This window comes from Musca vetustissima, unplaced genomic scaffold (genome assembly GCF_032173495.1).
Source record: "Musca vetustissima isolate MV318-11 ecotype Yass unplaced genomic scaffold, APGP_CSIRO_Mvet_v1 utg1769, whole genome shotgun sequence".
In the NCBI taxonomy this organism is placed as follows: Eukaryota; Metazoa; Arthropoda; class Insecta; order Diptera; family Muscidae; genus Musca; species Musca vetustissima.
In genome coordinates this window covers 183,214-208,293 of record NW_026882413.1, presented here as the reverse complement: position 1 = coordinate 208,293, position 25,080 = coordinate 183,214, and the positions used below count along the sequence as shown (strand labels likewise).

The 25,080-nt window shown below is 33.1% G+C and overlaps 1 protein-coding gene across 3 annotated transcripts in view; it reads right to left on the bottom strand.

Annotated features, from left to right (window-relative positions):
- The window catches only part of LOC133328745 (RNA-binding protein Musashi homolog Rbp6), a 219,639-nt gene that overhangs the window by 29,994 nt on the left and 164,565 nt on the right, over positions 1–25,080 (bottom strand). For all 3 annotated transcript variants that reach the window (XM_061537292.1, XM_061537293.1, XM_061537294.1), the window contains exons 3-5: positions 20,808–20,856; positions 231–313; positions 40–124 (exon numbers count right to left, since the gene is read on the bottom strand). In XM_061537292.1, coding sequence (XP_061393276.1) covers positions 40–124; positions 231–313; positions 20,808–20,856 — 217 coding nt within the window. The remainder of the gene's footprint in view (positions 1–39; positions 125–230; positions 314–20,807; positions 20,857–25,080) is intronic.

Sequence of the window (25,080 nt, the reverse complement as noted above, 5' to 3'; positions counted from 1 at the left end):
CAGATGTGTTAGCATTATTGCTCCAAACTACCAACTCACCGTAAGCTGAACGGCCAGCAGCACGAGTTTTAGCCAAATTTGCCGGTAACATAACTTCTTTGGGTTGGGCCTTCTTGCATTCGACCTGGAAATTAAGAAAAAGACGAACATATAAATATTTTTATATTCCATGGTCACTTGGAAGTAGGAATTGAAGTTTAAAGCTACCGGAAATATGACTGTATACTTACCATTTTATTATTTATCTCATGGAAATGGATTTCACAAACTTTATCTACTACATCTTCACTTTGAAATGTAACGAAGCCAAAACCTGTAACATAAATAAGGATAATAAGGAAAACAATTTCAGTAAGAATTACGACAAAATATTAAAATTAAATATTAAGAAGATTTCGAATTTTATATTAGTATTAAAACAATAGTTAAAATATGATAAATTATAGTTAATATTCTAAACAACAACTTGGGGTCCTTGGGCGCAATGTCGCATAATTATTATTATTATTGAGCTCCCTAGAAGAAGGAGCTCATCATGGCCTAACTATCCTGAAATACTTATTTTTATTATTAAATCCCAATAGTTTTTTTCGAGTATCTATCTAAACCGTACATTCTCAGTTTGGTGAGTTTCATTCGACTTTTGTTTTTGGTCATAGCCATAAAGTTTCCAACTGTTTTTAACTGACATCTTTTGAGGAGAGGCAATGCAATCTACAACAACAACAAGAACATTAACATTTCTCTGTTGTTTTCGGGTTTCTTGGTCATGCTGCCCATAGTTTATTTTGTTCGTTCGTTTTCCTTATAAGTTTTAATGCAAACCAACCTCTATCTGTTGTGGCTTCGGGTGTACCCGTGTAACCGTTACGTCTGACTGACTGACTGACACTTATCCATAGCCATCCCGAACGCATGATTTTATAAGATCCATGATGTTTTTGTTGGTTTTTATTTTTGTTTTTTTTTTTGTTGTTGTAGGGGTTTGTTTAAGTTATGTCATTTTAGTAGTTTTTGACTGTGAACTTTGTGTCGAGTGTGGGTGGAAGGTGGCTAGGCCACAATATGAATATATGTAGATTTTCGTAATACAGTGAAGCTAAGGGAGTTCTGGGTAATGAAAATTATTTCTAGGAATATAAATTAAAATACACATTCATATGAGGTACGGATAAATTTAGCAATCAGATCAAAACATAGGAGAGCTAATCTATATTTTCGGTATGCCATGGGCTATATTATTTCAAAATATGCAAATTTTGTAGTCCTTATTTTTTACCATAACAAAAGTTGCTCCACTCAAATAGATATACAATGTAGTTAATCTGTATGTCAGTACAGTGGACATTTTTATTGACCTGTTGGACATAACCAAGGAGGTTTGTTTTTCAAAAACTAGGTCGTCATACAATTTGAGTATATAATAGGTTTACAACCACTTCAATGTGGCTATAAAATCAACTCAAATAAACCAATTAAAAAAATTAAAAATAACAAATCATGTCTTTGTCCATAAAAAAATAAATTTCTTGTCACCATATGTGAACGGCGTGAGAATATCATTTTTCGTTTTTCTTTTATGTATTTTTAATAATGCATTTAATTATTCTCTTGAATTATATTGATTTGAATTCTCCCCTGGCATGTCCTTTATCCAAGTCACTGTAGTCGAACTACAACGGCGATGGATGTTTTCTATTTCTATTTTTCTTTTCGTTTTCTTTTTATTTTTCATTCAGTTGTTACTGCCGTTGTCATTGTATTATTGTGTTGTTATTTTGTTGACCAAATAACATAAACTTTGCCTTAGTGGGAAGTGCAGTAGTTGTTGTTGTTGCTGCTGTTGTCGTAGTTGATGCTGCTTGTGGTTGTTACCCGGCTTGGGCCACAGATTACGATAAAGTTTCTGTTTAGTTTTGTGTGTGTGCCAGCCACGAGGGTAAAAACGGAAAAATCCGCAAGGAAAAAAGGTTGTAAATGATGGGTTAAACAACATCAAGTTAAACCCAAGAAGGAAATGTAGACAGGGACCAAAATGAAGATGATGATGCAGAAGAAGAAGAAGAAGACGACGACCACGGAGAAGACAAGCTAAAACAAAACAAAGATGACAAAGAAATTGTGTACACAAGACTTTCGAGTTATATTAAATTCAAAAGATTTGTTTATTTTAGCATTGCCTTCTTTTTCGTTTTGCATTCTGTGTCTCCCACCTTTTTTGTTTGCCTCAGTGTTTTCTTGTAGTTGTTTTGCATAAATATCTGCAAGTTATTTAAGTTGAAGAGAAATACATACATATATAAAAGGAAAATATAAAACACATTCACACACACACGTATATACACATAGACACCGAAGCAAAACACAAGAAGTTCTTATTCGCCCCTTTGGGAAAGAAGTCAGCAGGTGATGTGTCAGCAACTTAAGGTAAAGATTTTTACTTCGGATTAGTTATATGATCCTGTGTGTGTTTGTGTGTGCGTATGGTACGTGTGTTAGTGCTTTGTTGTCTGTTCGTGTGTTGGTATTAAAATAAATTTAGTAAAATTTCATAGAAGGAAAATGAAATTTGTTTGTTTTTGGTTTATTGAACAAATATTTAAAACAATTTGTTGATGGATTTTAATTGATGCTAATGCCCCGATAGAAAAGTCATAAAAATCTTAATATGAAAGTGATTGGCATTTGATTTTGATGTCGGAAGAAAGAAAATAACGTAAAAAAATAAAACTAAGGAGTATTATATGTGTGTGTGTACGTATGGAAATTTCTTTAAATCGGATGAGATTATGTTGAAAACTTAAAATTGAGTTAGACTTCAAAGACAGTGAGTGTTACGATATGTGATTACAAATAGATTGAATATTTGTTTTTTTAGATAGCATAATTATTTTGACAAAATCGTATTCGCATTGGGGATCAAAAGGAATTTGACCATAATATTGCCAAAGAATAAATCGAAGTTTGTTTCGGCGCTTCAACATTCCAGAGTTTACAGTTTTTGCTTCAAATATAAGTTCTGCTACTTCGAGAACCAAGAAGAATTTATTACAACGCCTAATATGAAAATATATTTTTCCCTACAACATCTTCCATGGCAGGTACATAATTTATAAATATTATCATATTTTACTAACATATATAATAAAAAATTGTACTATGTACTGTTCATATGTATGTAGTCCCTTTCAGGAATTTCTTATTCAAATATGCCATAGCTTAAATTATTTTCTTGTTTGCTTTCCTGTTGTTGTTGTTGCCTTTTTTCCTTCATACACAAAAATATAAATAAATATGATTGCATGCACAGAAATATGCTAGGTCACCTATAGCAACTCTGTGCACTTAGAGTCAATTAAGCATTCCTCGCCCACACTTGGGTCATGGGCTGTCATTAATAGTTGCCTTGTTTTTGCCCAAAACCTAATGGGAAATCGAAGAATTTTGCGATTGGCAGCTAAGGACTAGCAATAACAACAACAACGACTACAAGCAACAAAAACAAAAATAAATATATACATGAACGATTGACGTATATCGTAAGAAAGTACATGTATAGACAGACATACATACATATGTATACAGGTATGTTATGATGACCACCTGAACAAAATTGATGATGAATATACAATTAAATGCATACACATGACGGCGAATGTGGGTACAGAAATATATAAGGGTGCTGTGATGATTTAGTATGGAAAATTCAATGCCAAGTCAATCTTATGTTATAGCTAACACCTGGTAATATTTTAGAAGACACAAAGGGTCCCATCATAATCGCAGCTAAATAATATTGGACCCCCTTCGTACTGCGAAGTAAAGCGTGAGTAGGCGAAAAGGGCAGCAATTGGATTGTGGAGGCATATTAAGAGATTTTAGAGTGTTATAAGCATAAACTCGCTCTTAGAATGGTGTATAAGAAAAATATTGCACAGAATTTGTAATATTCTATGGATTTTTTTCTTGGATTTTTTGTCTCCTCTGTCCACAATGTTTAATGTTCTACATTCTCAAGAATGGTTGCATTATTATTTAAATCCAATCAAAGGAAGAGCCATTCATTTTTTGAATTAATTTATTATAATCAGATTTAAACGTTTCTGAATACACTATGTTCCCCAATTTATATCTAAGTATATGCCTTTCTAGGAGCAATTACTATTCATGGATCCATTTTTATCAATTAAATGGAGCCTCAAATGTATTTTAAAACTATTTATACATATTTTTATTTGAATTGATTTGGAACACACCCCAATGTCGATCAATAAAAACGAAGACGCGCATATTTACCACACGAATTTATGCACATGTGTGTCATTGCGTGCGATTTTGTGAGTTCGGAAATATGTGACTATAATGTGGCTCAATGGTTAATGTATAAAAACACAAGTAATTTGCAAAATAATGACTTTGCCAACGAATAATTTATGCGACTCGTTGTAACGTGGTCCTATAGCGACGGTGGGTGAGTGTGTTGATGGACAACTGTCGGAAATTGTGGGGATAAATAAATAGATACAGGAGGGGACCTTTTGTGGAAGATAAATATTATTGCCTCTATATATGAATACATATATACGAATTCCTAAATATGTGGTTCGTCGAATTCCATTCCTTGAATTTTGAAAACAATATTGGGATTAAAAATGTATACCCGTATTATGAAAATTATATTTACTTAAAAAAAATTATATGTTTAATAGATGTTTACTCATTTTTTACTATAAGTGGATCTATCTAAACATAAAGTCTCCATTGTAGATACTAATTACGCCCCAAAAATACATATATAAAAATCTTGTTCTAGAAATTCTAAATATATGCTTTTAAGAATTTTTTGTCATGAAGCAGAACTGAATTTATTTTAGGTTGGATTAAAGGCCCTTATATTGCTATTGGCCTGAACAGTATGCATGTAACATTTCCTTTCTATACATATTTCGCAGTAACATTTAATTCCAACAAAAATAACAAGAATACCCGCCCAATGACAATTGTACAATAGCAGCAACGCCAACAACAGCGCAACTACCGAAACAATTGGCAATATTACTTGTGACGACACCTCACATATTGACAGTTACAATGTCAGTTCAACTGCCAGTCGATGGTAGTCACTCGAAGATATTACATTCAAACATATGTACAAAAAATACATACATATACACCCACATAAATATCGCATCAGAAGTGGTAGTAGCAATATTTCTCCCCCATCCCCCAATCGTATATATTTAATGGCATGAATGAACGAATGACGGGGGAAAATATAAAATTGCAAACAAAACAAAAAACTGACACGAAATCAAATACATCGTTCGGATTCAACATTCGATGTAATTTTAGACTTATACTACAAAACAGCCACACACATACGCAAAAAAAGGGACAGCAAATCCTGTTTAACTATAATTAAAATTGTAATATCGAATGGATCCGATTTGGCAATACCATACAGTCCTAAAAGGGAAACTTCTCAATATTTTATTAGAATAGATCATTTTCGCAGGCGAATATAATTCTAACGAGGGGTATTTATTATTGACTAAACAAAATTAAAAACAAATGGAAGTCCTGAACAATGGGTAAGATTGTAACTCGGTGAATATTTGAGATACATAGATCCTCTATATGTTCGGAGGATCTAGATTTCTATTCCACAGAATTTTATTTCATTAATTGATAAAGGTGGATATGCGATGGACGATTAAGCCAACATTTCTCCAAGTAATAAACCCACCAATTTTGTGGTGTAGGGTATCAATATTATTTAAACAGAATATTTTCTTGCACATGTACATGTCCCGTCTGTTCACGATTTTGTGTACCTACATATAAATGCATGTCAAAGCCTATATGAATATCAACAGCAGCTGTGTGACTGTGGCAGCTTTTAGAAGCTACGTCAGCAATGCAATGAATAAAGTATATAACGAACGCAGTTATCCGCTCATTATATGCAATTATTTTCTACATTTGTAATAAGTACGTAATCACCAACCAACCAACCAGTCCACCCACACACACACTGAGGCATATGGTTAAATGTTTCGAAAGAAAAACCTGTGTGGCACATACGACACACACACACCCACAATTGCACAAAGTTAATATGGTTTGAGATAGGCAAATGTAGCAGCTGTTTTGAGAGGCTTAAATATGCGTTTTAACATCTAATGGGGGAGAGGGTACTAGTGTAATATGGAGGGAGGTGCATGACATATAGAGGAGGTGGCACCAACCATGTTATGTCGGTATGCAAGTATTCGAATGTATGTATGAGTACCACCTAATGCCTACCAATAATATGAAGATTATGTCCTTTAACTATTGAAGCAATATATTAACGTACTTATGGCTGAGCTTGCTCACTCACTCATACATACAAGCACATGAACAAATGCATATTGTGCCCAGTTGCATTGCGGTGGGGGCGGTATTGTAAAATTTCGTATTACTTGCGTTACCCACAATTGCATTCCGAGAAATGCGTTATAAGACATTTTAATGCGATTTTGAAATATCGACCAAAAGATAATTTGTAAGAAACTAAGAATTGTCTTCATAGTTTGATCGCAGTGTGTTGGATGCCCATGGGCCCAAAATATGCAACGATTGTCTTAAATCGTATTGCCATGATAGTATCGATTTGGAATTCATCAAAAAATACAAATTAAAATAATATCTTTAATGCATAACGAAAATAATAATAATAAAAATGGCATAATGGGTTAAGATTTGGAATATGCCAGAATTTTTTTTAATTTTAATTAATTGAAAACTTTTCTGCAGGAATTGATTTACACAAATGAGTGTAGGACCACAGATTCGCATTTTCCCAACCGAATGGGATTTAAAAAGATATATCGGATTCTGCATAGGTTCACTGCCTACTAAATTTTGACATTGCTAAGTTTTATGAAAGGTTGCAGTCGTCGGACTGGTACAATCTATTGTTTTGTAAAACGTCTGCGATGAAAATACTAAACGTTTATGTCACGAAGTTATTACACATGGTAGGCAGTAAAGAGTTAGTTTTGTTTTGGTGCATTTTGGACTTTCTTCGATTGTTGTGTCAAAGGTGCTGAAGCTTATCTGCCTAGGCGCGAATTTCTTATAAAACAAATTGCAGGTACCTACATTTTTCTTTTTGAAATGAACATAAACCATTATTTTTACCTTGCCGGTAATACAAAAGGTTTTTTCAAATTGTTTAAATAATGACAGACGGATCTATATTTTATGGGTATAATCAAATATTTGCCCTTTTAATAAGTGTATTCAAATTATTTAAATTGAATTAAATTCATTGAAAGTCGGTTTAACATTTCAATATAAACGAACATTTTCCCCTCGCCATCCTTTATGTATCTCCCTGAAGTTTATTAGTTTCGTTATAGCTATTAAATGTTGATGTCATTATTTCCGACTATTCCGAAGACAACGAAACTGTTCTACACAAGAAACTGCACGTGGCATTTTTGTGGAAATGACAGCAATAACAACTGGCGTGTGTTTGTGTGTGTGTGTGTGTGGCATGCAATGCAATGAGCACAATCATTTTTCAACAAAATTTATTGGAAATTTTGTGAATTGACTTGAAATCAATCTCTGGAATACAAGCACACATACCGACAAGGGACAACTGCACACACACACATACTCACATAGAGAAATACACAATTTCGAGAATATGTATATTTAAAATACGACAACAAGCAATGCAATGATGTTTAATGGTGGAGCAGCACACGAATGGTTGTTGCTGTTGTTGTTGCCAATGGCATGTAGATGCGTGACATTTGCATTTATAATAAGGTTTTGTCGTTGTCCAAAAATTCGTAGCAGAAGTACTTTGTGATGGATGGCATTTCATTGGCATTTTTGGTAAAATATCCCTCAAAAGTCTGTTTAATTTTTAGTATGCATTTCATATATAATTATAAAATGTACATACAAACACACACACACACATTGCTCTCATATTATCTGGTGAATTATCATCATCATCATTTTCATTATCTAACTGGCTAGTTGAGTGAGTGACTGAAAATGAATAAATGATCAATCAAATGTATTCTATGTATTCTATATATATGGATACATATTTTGTAATACTACTCTGCAGACTAGTTGATATTTAAAGTCGATTGTAAGCTGATGTGCATATGCATCAATGTATGTTTGTATGCCTGTAGAGTTATTTATAAATATCCATATTTATACATTATTATTGGATTTTATATTGGCATTTGTAAAAAAAAACTAGATATCACCGAAATCACTAATAGGAATTTATACACAATTGAAATATTTAAAGTTTAAACAGGGTTTATATCAATTCAAAATATATGACAATTTTCAGGCCCTCCCAACCGATGCTTTTTAAATAATTTTCACTAATACATTGGTAATAATAATGCGATTTGAATTTGTAATTATAAACAGTTAATACTTTTTCGCATAATGATATGGCAATTGTTGTAAGTAGTATTTAAAAATTACATAACAGCAGCAGAAGCAGTGTTTGTATTGGTGAATTATTTAATCATTAATTGGCTTACTGTTATCGTAAATGGAATTACTAACAATTGTAGGTAAGCTCTCCGGATGGAGAAAACTTAATTAAAAAGTACGATTAACTGGACAAAATTTTATGTGGGCAAAATGCTTATTATGAATATTGGGAATAGTAAAAAATAGCTCAAAATGTTTGCAGTGGGTAACAGGCCACGTAAGTACTCAGTTAAAATATGAGGCTTAAATATTTTATTGAACATTTATATATAATTCACATGTCGTAAATATTTATATGTATGTCTATGTATAGGATGCCTATATGCCGCAATTGAATATTTCTAAATTTGAATGTTTGTTTTTTGTCTAAAATACAACATTTTATTAAAATATAAAAAAAAATCGAAATGCGAATATATCATTTGTACAGATGTTTTCCCATGGTGCGTATGAATAAATTGCTCCATGTACACTCATACGCCACCAAGTGCCTATTGTTAGTAGTTACCACGCAGCCATGGAGTATGAAGATAATTCATTATTATAATTATTCATACGCCACATAGCACAGCAACAATTTGTATATTTTCCACCAACAATTATGGATATTTTCTGGCTAATAACATTAATAAAATTGTAACTACAAACAATTATTAATATTCTCCTCTCTTTTTTGGTATGAAATGCCTCATTATAAACCGAAAATGCGAAACGAAACAAAATTGGATTTCTTGGCTGGCCCAAATACTCTTCAAACTGTATGCCAAGAATCTAAATATCTAGCAGCGGGAAGAAAACTACCAAGACAGCCATACAACCCGCCAACAAAGCAAGAAGGCAACGTGTAAACTACCAGCAATCTGAAAAACGCAATCTCAATTTCATAAACATTTTAATTTTGTTTTGTTTGTACAAATCCCGCCCAAAAACATTTATTAGTACAATTTAATTTTGTTTCTGTTGCCATTTTTGTGCCTCCAACTCCCCGCCCAGAGAATGGCGGAATTGTGCCGAGTTCGGCGGGTGGTTGCAATGCAGGTTGGGCGTCTGTTTGGATTGTTTGTTATTAAAACAAATTAGTTCCACTTTAAAGTTTGCCATTTGAACATTTGTTGGCCCCGAAAGCAGCGCCTCCACCACAGCTGATGTTGTTGTTTTTGTTGGTGTTTTGGCATAAAATGCTACTTAGAGGAATTGTAATAGGGGCATAAGAAGTTTTGTCGGTTCCCGCATGTTACAAACTTTAATTAAGGAAAGACAACCTTAGTAAAATAAAAACAAACAAATGAACAAAAAGAAGCAAATTCAAAGGGAAATAGAAAATGTAGAAACTAATACAATTGCACATTTTATAACATATTTTTGGGAATTATTTAAGAGACCAATAGTTTAAGTTTTTGTTGTAATTGTCAAATCACCTGTCACATAAAAAAATAATAATTATTGTGAGTATTTATGAAATGAAAATAAATTAAATAAGGATAACAGCGTTTTCGTTGTATGTTGTGGTAGAAAAGCAAGCAACTTATTTAACCATCGTAAATATATATTAGGTCTTCTCTGGCCTAAAGGATATATTTATAAATTTCCCAAATACTTTCATTAACAGGCAATACAATTTTATATACAAAATATTATATCGTGTTAGTTATAGCTCTTACATTTTATTTCTGAAACCTATCACAGAATCAAGGGACATTTCTATTTCTTTTTTAATTTATATTCAACATTAGTAACATGCAACAATTATACAAACTCCTAATTTCTAAGCTAACATAATGGCATCCTTTGTTGTCATTGATTTTTCTCTTCCCCACAGCAAGATATTTTTTGATTATGCCTAGGTTATTTTCAGGTAATTCGTTGCTCTATGCGAATGTATGAATGTGTACTATACAAAAACACATATGCATTGTGGCATATCATCTCCGTAAAAAATGCAACATAAAAAACGTACGTTTAGATGCTAAAGGACCATAGAAGGATATCTGTAGTAACTATTGGCGAATGAGATGAAGGGAAAATTGAATAGATTTTACCAAAAATGAATGCCGAAAAATGAGTTCAATTTATACGGCCCATTAGATGATAGACACTCTTGTGAATTGGAGGATCTTCATTCGAAGTAGATTTTATATTACCAACAAATATTTAGGGTAAATAGATATAGGAATTGAAAACATGTTGAATTCTAAATAGGAAAACTTTGAGAACAAGTTTAGGGTTCTTTTACAAATTTCTTTCTATAAACTGTTATAATTGTTTTTCTATAAAACAGAATACCTTTTATAAATATAAGATAAATTCCTTTAATATATAAATGGTCTCCTATATATTCTTTATATATAGAGGGTAAGCGATATTGTCGAAATTAGGAAACATAATACATAATATTAACTAGGTTCTCAATATATAAACTCCATAAACTATAGATAACTTCTAGTCATAATATAGGCATTTAGTATGCATATTTCAGTTTCTCTATAGATGGACGACTTAAGAACCCCTTTACATCTAGTTATTACTTATAGTTATTATAATTACACTGTAGCTGGGTTTGTTGGAAACCTTAAACTTTTATAATTGCAAATAAACAGCCAAAAGACCTCGGCCTTGGAAAATACATACAAAGGTAATGTTTATGTCGTGTTGATTCTGATTGAACGTTTTGTTTGTTTTCTTTTCTCTGCTTCACATGCCATACTGACTGTCACTCAGCCACCCGACCTTCCAACCCATTAGAAAATTATTTCACTTGGAGGATTTACTGGCAATTTTAAAGGTGGCCATTATTATTGCTACTGCAGTTCATAACCATATACTAGACTTAATACAGTAAGGACTCAGTGATTGCTGTTCTTTTTTTGTTTTTTGATATTGTTGGAATGTAATTGGTGGCAATGCTCATTGGCAATTGCATTGGTTGGTAGTCACCTATACTTGGCCAACACCATCGAGACCTGGCAAGTGTTTTCATTTCATTTTCTTACTGTTCCTTTCCATTAAATATAGTAAATTTACTTTTCAACTTGGTTATTGTTGCAGCTACTGTTACCACCTCCGCCTCTTCCGCCACCTTGGCCATGTGATGTCTATTCTGTTTTTGTTTTCCACTGTTCATTTTTCTTGTACTCCCTTTTGGCACATGCATGATTTATGAATGAGTATTAATATGTCTTACAAAAGCTGCTTCAAGTGTGGCCCAGTAAATATTGCACTCACACTTGAACGCCCCTCCGCCTCTTTGCTCTACCTTTGCTGTAACAAATGGCTCAGAGTACCTGTCAGCAGTGGTGGTGTGGTAGTAGTGGCGGCAAAGATAGCGGTGGGTGGGGAAAACTACAAAATATATGTGTGAGTGTGTGTGTATGTGACCCTTTGCTCCACATATCATACTTAGAAGCATGAAGTGGAGAACAAAAATGAAAGAAATAAGAACAGCACTAAAAGAAAACTTAAAACCCTTGCCAGTCATCAACAGGAAAGGTACAAACAAAACAGTTTATTATGGCAAAAAGAAAGCGGCCAACAACAACTACCAACTAGAAAAAAACTGGAAGACCAAAGGAGGCCAGCCTGCCACTTGCATTTATTGTTCGCTGAATATCAACTTCCCTCACCTTTTGACTGCTGCTGACCCACACAGGAAGGTCTCCGTATGTTGTGGATCGATAGTATGCAATTATAAACACATTGACCATATACCATATTTGTATAGGTGTGTGTGTGAGTGCATGGCTTGTGGTGTGAACATTTAATTTGTATTCCTGTGTGGGTGACTGCATTTCCTTAAACGGAAATGAGCGATGTTGTTAGTGTTGTTGTTTTTCTTCCGCTTGCCAGAAATATGAACCGCTTCGCTTCATGTGCCATGTGCCGTGCATGAAATAAATTGTCATTTAAAAATAAATTAGCGGTCAATATTAATTAAAGGACAATAGGGGCAGAAATGCAAAATGCGGTTGCCAGCAACAACTGCAATATTTTCTGTGCCATTTATATATGTGGCGGTTTTTTATTCCTTGGGTCTTCTTGGCGGAAAATGTGCCATCAATAATGCAAAAGAAATCGATCGGTTTCTTGTTTTTTGGGTTATTTATAGCATGGAAAGGAAGGCCGTACCATTGTGCCTTATTTGAAAAAAAAAATATTAATAAAAGAGTATATAATTACTTTCGATTTATGGGAAATCGTTTAAGCAAGAATGAGTGTTACAATTCATTGGGGCAGTGGTTAGTTTTTAAATTTCTTAAAGAATGCATTACTATTCTTTAAGTTTATATCAGACGATTGACATTTTAAGTAAATGTTATAAAATAATTAAGCAATGTAGTACTTCACGATATAATACAGAGCATAACAACCACAGTAAATATCGTTAGAAGTAGAGCATATTATTAGACACAGATGGTCAGTATATATGAATCATTATTATAACCTACAGAAATATTTGTATATCCTTCAGCAAAAGATAGTTCTTAATTGGATCCCTAGCCACAAGCAACATGTCGGGATTAGTGAGAACCGCAACCTCTCATGATAACATCCCAAATCAAACATTTCCTTATAAATTGGTTAAATGTCAGTACTCTTTCAAACATATACATGTTCTACATGGTTTACAATTTACCAATACTCCACTGCCACAGACGCGGATGACATTGCGGACTTACATCTAAACCTTCAAAAAAATTAAATGGGAGATTGTAGTGTCAAAATTGCTCACATTTGCTAGATACAGAACCATGCTGACATAGGACAATACATGTTGGTTAGCGACTAATCACAATATGGCTGTAAAATGAATAATGTGCTCCATGTTGGTTTTGTAAGGATTTGCTCATAACTAAGATGAATATGCCAAATTACAAACGCTTTACTAATTTTTCTAGAATTCTTACAATAAAAATTTTATTTGCAGTGGTTAAAATTGATATACTCGCCATGTTGTGTGCAAAAATTAATGTAACACTACTTCATAATAGAGTCAGTCATATACATTTATTTTAATACCCAAAAATACATTCATTTTAATACCGCTAGGTAACGACGATTGTTACCCAGGAATCCCAATTACTGAACGTGACAAGACAGGCTATGGAAAAACAATCCGATCTCAATATGGGTAGATTTCAACAAAAATTTAGCAGTTTACTTTCTTTATTGGAACAAGTATGATTTTATAGAAAATTATTATAGAAAATTTATATATTGTTTGCATTTAAATAAAATACTAATTTTCCTAATTTTAAAATTACTGCAGCATCAGATTTTTTTTATAACTTTGTCTTGAATTTGCAATTTTGAAAATTAAATTTCTCACATAAATGAAATGTCATTATATGGATCCGACTGTATACCGTTTGTATGTTGAACATTATCAACACCCGGCCATGTTCATTGATAGCCTCCAACATATACCATTAACAATGTCATTGCATATGGCTGCAGAAGGCATTCCCAACAAATACCCACACATCAATGGCCGTGGGAGAGAAGACACGCGAAGGGTGACAAGCGGAAAGCGTGTTAAAACAAACAAACACGCTTCATTATCGATACCTAGTAAAGAACAACGGTGTTGGCCATAGATAACAACATCAATTCTGTTTTTCTTGGGGACTGGGAGTTGTTGCAGGCAGCCAGGCAGGCATACGGACAGACCAAACGGCAGATAGGCAGCAATGTTTCGCCTGTAAAAGCAAATTATAGTGCCTCCTGTCGTTGGCGTTGTCATTGTCGTTAACGATTGCACTAGTTTGTAGTTGTAGTAGTAGTGGCAGTCTGGATGGCAACAACATCATCAATGGAATGGCAATGGCATTGTAGATGACGTGTTTTGCCTAATTACTTTTGACACATTGTCAACGTTGGCAAACAGAGCAGCATTCACGTTTTAACACCTTACGACCATGTTGAATGGGAAAATGGGCCCAAGCGAAGGAAAATGAGAAAAACACCCACACCCACATACACACAGCAGAACGAACAAAAGGTTTCCTTTTTAAATGTCCAAACTAAATTGATTGATTTAAAAACTGCATGTCCTAGATGTTTGGATAAAATTTAAATTTTGGTCTTCTTTTTGTTTTGCTCGAATTCCAGCTGCTTTGTCTTGCCGAAAAGCAAGTGGAAACTGAAAAATATAATAAATAATAAATGCTTGGACACGTTTTTACGCTTTGCCAGAGTTCAATGCTGGAAAGGTGGATTACAATGATGATGATGATGTTAAGTAGAAGTAAAATGAAACGTATTTAGAAAATACATTTCCGGTCTTGGAATGTGTTATTGTTAAATTGTGTCGACTTTGTGTGCAATATCATTACTAACCGGAAGTGCTTTGTTTCCCTTTTGCATTGAGGTTGTAGTTGGGATGATGATGTGTTTATGTGTGTGCGTGTGTTGAGTTTTGTGATGTAATCACAAACACTTGAATGTGTATGTGTGTGTAGGTGCAGCACATACAGCATCACTAAGGATAACAAAATGCACATCCGCCCTATTTAGGATGTAAGAAAATCTAAATTGTAATGCTAGCATATATCCTTATTTTTGGAAGCACAGTGGTTTATGTATGCTTATTACGAAATTTAAAGGAAGAGTGTAAAAGAAATATTTTATTGAACATGCAGATATTAATCAAACATTATTTGAAATATTTTTACCGCTGGCAAAATAAATATTGGTCTTAATTTTTTCAGCCAGATCTATCATGTTTATGATCTGCCCCATATGAAATTTCACAAAGGCGACCTAATTGTACATGTGCATTAAATCGTTTCATATTTATATATTGCTCTCATATATAACATAGTCCGGTTTCTTGTATATTTCATCCCAAATACGAATCGTGTGCATAATGATTACGGCTAGAATGGTTTCTATCGGATTTTTATGACAATTTAGGTGTCGAGGTAATACAATTCATTATGGCTTATGCTGATTGATGTCCTATAATATTTCCAGTCTTTACTTTTTAGGATTGCCATATTAAAATTTAAAACCAAAACTCAAGATTTTATATGCTAAACATATTTTAGAGATTGCGAAGAGTATTCACATGGTTTATTCAAAAGACATAGTCGACTTAGCATCTTCTTTACGATTTTAGATACTACGGTCCCTAATTTAAATTCTCTGAAATTTTGGTAATAATCGGCCAATCCAAACTAAAGTTTTAAGCAAAAATGTACTTAGCATGGCACGTAAGATTTAAAAAACTTCCATACTTTGAAAGCTTCTGCTGAAAAACTCACTTTTCGGACTTAGCATACTATTCTTCGGAGGCGACGATATGATTAGTAGAGCTTCTGTGGTGATTAAAAATGGAAAATAATTTCCACCAAAAAATGTAGTTTTCTTATTTAAGTCAGGTCATTCCTGTTTCTATCCAGAGTTTGGTACACAATATGTTACCTATATTCACAGTTTTCTTTGAATATATATTTTATATGTTTGTCTATTCCTAAAAACAAAATCTAAATGCGATCACTGTTTTCTATTTCTCAATGAAAACAATAGCAGTTCCATTTTATTGTTAGCAGTCCTTTTTGCATTCTTAATGTATTCACACATAAATTTCTTTAATAAATGTGAAAATAATACAATTTTAATATAACCTAAAACGAGTTGAATCCCAGCATCGTAAACAATAGAAATTGCAGTAACGGTGACAATGCTACCGAAACTCAGTATGGCTACATAACAGGAAACGGAAGGAAGAGTGACCAAAAACAAACAAAAAATCGAAACATCTCCCAGACCGACCACCACATACGCATTGCCCAATTCCGACCTCGACTCGTAAAAGGTATGGATGGCATTGTACTGTGGTGGTTGGGTATTAGTAAAACAAAACAAGAAAACAACTGTTATCTAGAAGTGTAAAATTTAGATGTTCCATAACGATAACCGAGAGAGAAAAAAAATAAAACCTTGCAATGAACAAATGGGGGAAAAACATGCATGGTTTTATAAAAATTTCCAAACTATTCTACATTTTTTTCGCCTTGATTTCAGCTTAACATAGGTGTGGTATTGGAGGTTGTTTTTTTCGCCGGATGCCTGGGAACAAGGTAACGCATGTGTTTATATGCGTGCTTCTTCCTCAATTCGAATTGAGTTTGAGTTGTTTTGCTATTTTCGGTTAGAGTATTTGTGGTTACTGTTGCCACTGCCACTGCAGTTGCACCATCACCGTTGCTGCGGTGGCCGTGCGCCGTTGTTGCAGTGTTGTGTGTGCGGTTGGTTGGTCGCTTGTTTGCTTTGAATTGTCTCGTCTTTGTGACACCACAGCCACGACACATCGAGCAAAGCGTAAACAAACAATGGCGCCAAATGTTCTCATGGACCCTGGTACCACGTCAACATTTTCCCAACGAATCGAAGGATTGCCGAAATGCCAGTGCGAAAAGAGGAGTAGAGGCAAAAAAATGCCAACATCAGATCGTTTATTAACATTGTTTATTTCAGAGATTGCAAAGTGGCAACAGAGAACACAAATGCCGGCAAATCCTTCTTTCTTCATAACGATAACGTCCAATGCATGTGCGTCGATGATTTGTTAGGGTGGTTAAAGGGGAATACACATAATTAACTATAAAGTGAACATTTATAAGAAAAATTCAGTTTAAATTGAACTAACAGTCTGTTTATGTAAAGGTCGAAGACAAATTTCGAACAAAATTGAGTGTAATGCAATATTATGAAATTAAAAAAAAATAGTTTTAATAAAATTATATGACCTATTTTTAAAAACTCAAACTCAATATAATTGTATTTAATTGAAAATAATTCAATACATTTTTTTGCATGACAGCAGTTTGGAAATGATACCTTTTTCATAAATATTTGTTGTTAGAATTATAATATGTTTTATTAAAAAAACAGTTTCACATACATCTAGCCACCCTATTATACCCACATATATTCACATACGCCAAAAAAGTGTTTATATTTCATTTTTATTTTTCTGTTCTTCTTTTTTTGTGAGTTTTTCTTCTTCAAATTATTATCTGTATTTTTATGGCAAAATAAAGTTATCCAAACACTTTTTAAAGTATTTTATTTAAAGATTATTGCGTCTGTTGCGACGAACAATTTCTTTTGGTACAAAGTGCAACTACAATATGCTTGAGGAAAATAAAAATATGAGTGTTGATAAAAAATAATGAACTATTTAATGGTGACTATTTGCAATTTAAATATATTACAGGAATTTTAAAAAGTATTGAAATAAATCGTATATATTAAATGAGTAACTATGAGTGAAAAGAATGAGACTTTATATATTTAAAAATATAAAAATTGTATGTTATATTATTTTTATTTAATATGAAGCTCTAAACAATAAATAAATAAATAAAAACTCTTGAACATTTTGCCAAGCACAAGTCTGGGGCAAGAGAGCTTCCCTGAGCGTGTTATATCGATACAGTGTTTTATGTCTGGTGAAGGTGTTCTTAGTTTTAATTTAATTAGATAAATAAATGTCTAATCCTGAATCAAATAAAAAATAAATAAATGACCGAAACTGCTGAGCCTCCTTTAAAAGTAATCAAAAAATTTATGTGAAGTCAGAAGGCGACAAAATGTTCCTAATTATATTAGGTTGGGAAAGAGGGAATCCATTATTTTATATGAACTATAGGACTTTATTTAAACATGTTTCGGAATGTCCGATTTGGGCCAAATATGTACCGTTTTGTCATATGATTTGTTGACATTTTAAAGGCATTTCTCGATCATTTGTCCGTTTTTATCGACATTTTCGACGACCGGCCTACATGTGCGAGGAAGAATTCCTGAACGGAATCTAAGAAACGAAAATTGCACATAAATTACTCTTATAGTATCGGTGCCATAAACACCATTCACAATTTTAGCCACTTGACTTGATTGTTCACATTTTTCAAAGAAAAACTGTAAAATATACCGAATTTTCTCATTGTTCACTTTCATTTTTAATACCTTGTAACTCGCAAATGAAATGTCACCCTTCCAACGAGCATAAATCTGAAATTGTTTGATCGACATTTTACGTGAAATCTATCAGTACAGCTATCTGGCGAAAAAATAATGGATTCTTTTTTCCCAACCTAATATTATCAGTTTGTTTTAACCAAATGTCTGTTAAAATTAGGACTAACAAATATTTGCACATATTTTCTCATTTTTATTTATGACATTTTGTCATTTATTTAGTGAACTTACTTCACATATCGCACACCGACACACATCCAGTAAAACCAAATCAAATCTAAAAGCTGTTAACAAATCGTTACAGCTTGATAAAAATCAATACAAATGACCATTGGGCGAGTTTTGGGTGGTGTGTCCTGACCAATTTTTTTTGTTAACCCACGGGATGCTAAACCATAAATAAACAGGCAAAAAAGAACTTCTTCTTTAAGATTTATATACAAAGAAATTCTGAAAACTCAACATAACTAAACTACAAAGACAAAACAGAGAGAGCAAGAGAGAGATAGGTCGTCGAAAGATATTCAAGAATATTCTGTCACTCCATGACAGTTGTTTTGCTTGTAATATACGACACAATTGTGCATGATATATGACCAGTATTTTTGTTTATTTTCACACAAAAACAACTGACCCTCTGCGTTACTTGCAACTTGTGTGCTTGCCAATGAGAAAGAGATAGGGGGAGAAAGAGGGCACAAAACCACAAGAAATCTTAGACGAAGAAGACGAACACAAAAAGATGAAACGAAATTGTAGAAATGTATAGTTTTTGGGGTTCTTGTGGTTTTCAAAAATAAAACTTTGTAATATTTCGTGTTGTTGGTTGGTTGGCTGGCATTGGTAGGTATTCTGCTAGCTGTTGTTCTTGTTATTATTATATAGACCTGCTACATGAACCCAAGTCCTGCCGTACCATATTCTGTAACTGGTTGTTGTAGTATTCAGCCCATTTCATCCTTTCATTTTTTTTGATACGGAAATATGTTTAACAAACAAAATACAAAATGAAACACAACAATTTGTACAAAAAAGCAAATGTTGGACTTTTTGTTGTAAAAGTGTATCTGTAAACTTATTTGTATTTTTACTTGTAAATGTAATACATATTTGTATGTTGTTCTGTTCGGATTCTTTTTTTTAAAGAATATGGAAATGAAGGGTTGAGTATTGGGGTGGAAATATAAAAGTGACAGAGGCCAATTGTGTTTAGTATACATCGTTATTCGCTATAAAGTTTGATAATCCCACTTGATATAATGTACAAAAATATATATTATTTCAATTTTATATAAAAACTCGATGAAACGAGATAAATATAGACAAGAAACATTTGGGAAAACACTAAAATGAAATATTTTTGTAACATAAAATTTGATGTAAAATCACATATTTGAATAACAAAAAAAAAAAAATCAAATTATAAAAATGTTCAAATTTAAAATAATTTAATAAACATTTAAAAATATATTGAAAATGTTAATATAAATGTTAATTAAAAATAAATGAAATTGTGTATCTCAAAATAAAATGATAGCAGCGTTTATCCTTTCATCCGAACCTGTAATTATTCAATGCCCATATTTAAAATGCCAATGCCTAATTAAGACCCACATTTTCTTATGGACCGATTTTCGTAGTTCATGTGCAATGCCTAAATGTTACAATTAGTCTAGTTCCAACCTATTATCCATTCATATTTTATTTATTGTATATTATATTCAAATATACCATAAAGTACGACTATATATTTGTAAAATTGATTTGCATAGTCGGTTTGGGGTTTTCATATTTGGACGTGTGTGTGTTTTTTCTGATTTTTTGTTGGTCTTCCTTTACAAGGATTATGTAAACGAGTTTCCGAATATTCTTGGTATTGTATGGTCAAGAACATGAGTGGCTTTGGAGTATGGGCAAATGGATTTTCTTGTGGTTAACTACCTTTTCAGGGTATGGAAATACAATCACATACGTATGTGTGTAAATAAACATACAAACACACACAAGAAGTATGTGTTAAATGTTTAAGCAATTTTGTAAAGATTTATGGTTAATTGTGAGGAAGGATAGATATTTTGCTAAATGATATGTGTGGAATGTGCAAACAGCATTTAAGGAATTCTGGCAAATTAAATGGATCAGTTGCAGAAATATTCAAATGATTTTGTGATTTTCTTGAATTTTGAAAATAAATAAAAATTCACACATTTCGGTATTTCATTTAATACGTTTGTTTCTTATCTAAACAATTACTTATATTAAATACTTTTAATTGCAATTGGAAACTGATTTGCACTTACCTCTGTGTCGATTTGTTTGCTTATCAAACATAAGCATAGCATCTTCAATCTGCAAAGAAGAATAGAAATAACAAGGTAATTATTAAACTAAAATATTTAAACCATAATAGTTTTTTCTTAGTAAATTGTTGTGGTTCGTAATCCCCTTACCCTATGCTATACACACACACCCAAACACACAGTAAAATGGAATTTTATTTTTAGTCCATTTTAATTAGTGACCATTCAATTAAAAGTAACTTAAAACTGACTTAGTTAAAGTACATAAACCCAGTTAAGAACATAACTCACATCAGCATCATCACCCGGTACAAGCTGGGAATGAATGTGCCATAGTATCGAGTCAGCGAAATTCTTACTTTCACCCCGGTATGTCATTATCCCGCCGGCAACACCACCAGCCAGCCAGCCCCTGCCGATGTAAGTCACAAACTCTTAAGGACGCCAATCAATATTAATACTTGTGTGGATTTTGAGGGTAAACTGGGTAAATGATGAGCGATGAGAATGATGAAAGTGTCGCTATTGCCATCATCGTCATCAGCATCTTCATCATCTTTGTCAGCCATCAACGTCAATGATGATAATAATCAAGATGAAAAGTTGGTTCGTCGGTTGGCTCTATTAAGACGCCATTTAAGGATATTGTCCCCCCCCTCCTCGTGCACTTCTATTCGTAATTTCCTTCTGCAACTTCTTCTTCTTCTTCGTCATCTCGCCTTCTTCTGTCGCTGCCACCACTACTTGTGTTCCTTGTTACATTATTTGGTGGTTTCTAGGACAAGCTAGAAACCCTGCCAATCAATCTAATGTCAATAATAAATTGTGTTCGTGACATAAATGTATTTTTACAGGTTTAGAATTATGTCATTTGAAATGTTTTTGTCTTTTGTTGTTGTTGTTTTTTGGGGGATATTTCGAACACAGTAAATAATTATGTTTTGAGGGGTATTGTTTGAATTTCGGATTGTAGAATTTATATTGGAAAAATAATAAAGAAAAAATAAAATTAAATATATATAATTCAGAATAATGCCAAAAATCTTTTGCGACCAAAGCCCTTTCGCATTTTTTCATAAAAAAATTTACACTGAAGTTCAAAAGTGATTTTTTTTAATTGGCATAGCCAAAGGAGTATGTTATTTTTTTTTGTTTTTGGAATATCGCAGTCACAATCGTAGATTTTAAAGTATATTTTTTAGAAAGACAAATATAGATATAAACGAGGATATTTAAACCATAGTTTTTTTTTATTTTTTAAGGTCTGTCTAAGATTTACCCTATGATATGATAACCACATTTTAAATGGACTTCAGAGGGAATTTGCAGGACTACTAGATAGAAATGTCTTGATTTTTTAAGAATATTTTTCAAGGACTATCAAACGTGGATATGTTAAAACACATCAGAGATATCGTGTATTTTTCAAATAATATCAAAGACATTGACAGGCATTTTCAAGTCTAGAATTTTGAAAAAAAATATCTGATATGTAACCGAGAATTTGTAAAAAAAATATTTTTCATGAATTGTCAAAGCTAAAGTCGCGGATTTTTAAAAGAATTGTTTTAATGGATTGTTGGTTTTGCAGTCGAGGATCTTTGTTGAATATATTGAACATTTTAAAAATAGTTTCCAACTTATTTTGGTTCCGATTCCAGTGTATCGTTACAGAAGAAGCGTTATTAAACGCACCAACAACTCATCCCATCAAGGCATATCACCAAGCCATCTCACTTTTCAAAGTCTGAACAAAAAAACATACACTCTAACACATATGTCGATACTCTAAACTTTTCCCATTAACGTTAAATAACTGATAATGATGGCTTTTGCGCGATTACAAACAATGAAGGGACATCAGTGACAACAACAACAAGAACAAGAACAGCGGCAGCAACAAGGACAAATGACTGTATTTAGTGCCAGTGCGACAGTGGCACTTGCAATGTTTCGCCCAATGTCGATGACGATGACTTTGGCCTTACAAGTGAATCTGTCGACTGGATCCGCCTGAATAACTCGGAAAATATAGTTAAGTGTTATTTTAGTTAGTAAGTTTTCCAATGGCTATTGGCGCAGAGACAGAGTTAACTCTGGCCCGCAGCTATACATCTACACGGATATGACAAAACTTTGACTGCCGGTTCGGCTGGGCCACATAACTACTTATTTGTGAACCTTTTGTTTTTTTTCTGCGGCGAGTGAGCGGACTTACGAGAGCAGCGAAAGAGAATAAAAAGTTTTCTTTGCTTTTTCCGGATTTCAACGAGAAATTACGAAAAACTTCAGCATTTTTATTTGAAGTATAAACGTTATATAAATTGATAGTTGTTGGCTGTATAAAAAAATAACACCCAAGCAACAACAAACACAAAGGATTATGGAATCCAAAAAAAAAAGAAGTAAAACGAAAAACTGCAACAAAAAAGGTCCACCCATACACCATAAGAGGACAGCTAAAGTGTTAGTTTCGCAACAAAAGTGTTAATTAATATTAATATCATATTAAGAGTGGGCGACAGTTGCAAAGACCCAACTTTGAAAACTATTATTGAAAGCTTTCATAGCAGGCCAAACAGTTTCCGTTCAGTTCAGTTGAGTTGCGATGTGATGAGTTCGAGTTCGGCATCAAAACCAAAAGTTCAACTAATTGCAAAAGGATTTATCTTAATTTACAGCCAAACAGTGTTCAGTTGTTTCCGAGTAAATTTATGAGTGAAATTGCTGACAGCAAGAACAACAACAGCAACACTAATGACAAAGGACATCATAATCATCAACATCGGCACTTTCAGTTCAGCCACTCGCTTTAGAAACTAAAGAATGGCAATTGAATTGTGAAAAAGGAAGAATCCCAGGGACCTCCTAAAGTTTATGCCATTTAATTAAACAGTGAATAATTGAGTTGTTGCCATTGTTCTTATCGTCGTTGTCGTCGTCGCCGTCGTCATTGGTGTTATTGTTGTTGTCGCTGCTGCCTTTGTACTGACTACACACTTTTATTGAAATTTCTTTTGTTTGTCGGATTCTTTTAATAATTATCACAGCTGTGACAGTGATATAAACTGTGTGTGTGTATGTGTGCGTGGACACCTTACAACAACATTGTTAGCCTTCCGCTCTCACACTGCCCTCCCCGGGGCTGCTACACAAAACGTTTTAATGAACCATTTAACTTGGTTGTAATTATATTTCTTTTTTTTTTAAGTTATAATTAAAATTGTTTTTATTGCAACAATCGCAATTTCAAAATTTATTTAACACACAGATATTACCGACATTAAATGTCGGACGGTTGGTCGTTGGCAAGAGTGCCTGTCGCTGTTTACATTTACATTCGTAACATAAACATTTACATGATTTTTGTTGTTGTTCTTGTCGTTGGTTGTACAACAAGAAAGTGTGTAATGTTGTGCAGCACGGCAGAGGGGAATGCGATGCATGGTGGGTGCGTAATATCTTGTATAATATTTGCGGATTTAAATGTACAACAAAGTTGCCCAGGGAAACATTGTTAATTATCACAGGTGTAGCCGCTATAAATACGCCTAAAAGTAGTCCTCCTCATAAAGTGGATTTGTGATTAAAAAAAAGAAAAATGCCACAGACTGTTGGGAATGGTCAAATTGCATGGAAAATTATTGGCATTTTGTCAGGCGATGGCAGCGACGGGAAGAACAGGTGTCGTAAAGAGTTGGTACAGCATGTAGCTTCGTGTACCTTTCATATTTAATATTTTGGATTATTTGTGGGTTATATTTGGACATTTCAAGAAAAATGTTCATGGAATGACAGCATAAAGAATAGTTTTTTTTTTAAATAAATATTTTTCAAGGATTAATAGAGCACCTGCGTAGATTTTATATAACACATTTCTTCAAGGTTTATTTTACTAATCGTTTGGATTTTTTGAAGAATATTTGTTAAGGACTATCGACGCTGTAAGTCTGTAGCTATAAACATGGAGTTCAAGGACTAACAGAGGTATAAGTTAGAATTTTTAAGGAGCAAGTAGAATGAATTTTTATGAAATATTTTTAAGCACTAATGAAGCTTGTGGCATTTGAAGTGAATATTTTTATACGATTATCTTATAATAAAATTTTGGATTTTTTAAACAATAATATTCAAGGACTGAGACAGTTTACGTTAGGTTTTTAAATATATTTTAATGGAGAATCATAGCTAAAAGTGTGATTTTTAAACACAGTTTTCAAGCACAATCAGAGTTATTGGTATGAACTACAAAAGCTAAGCATCTATTTTTTTT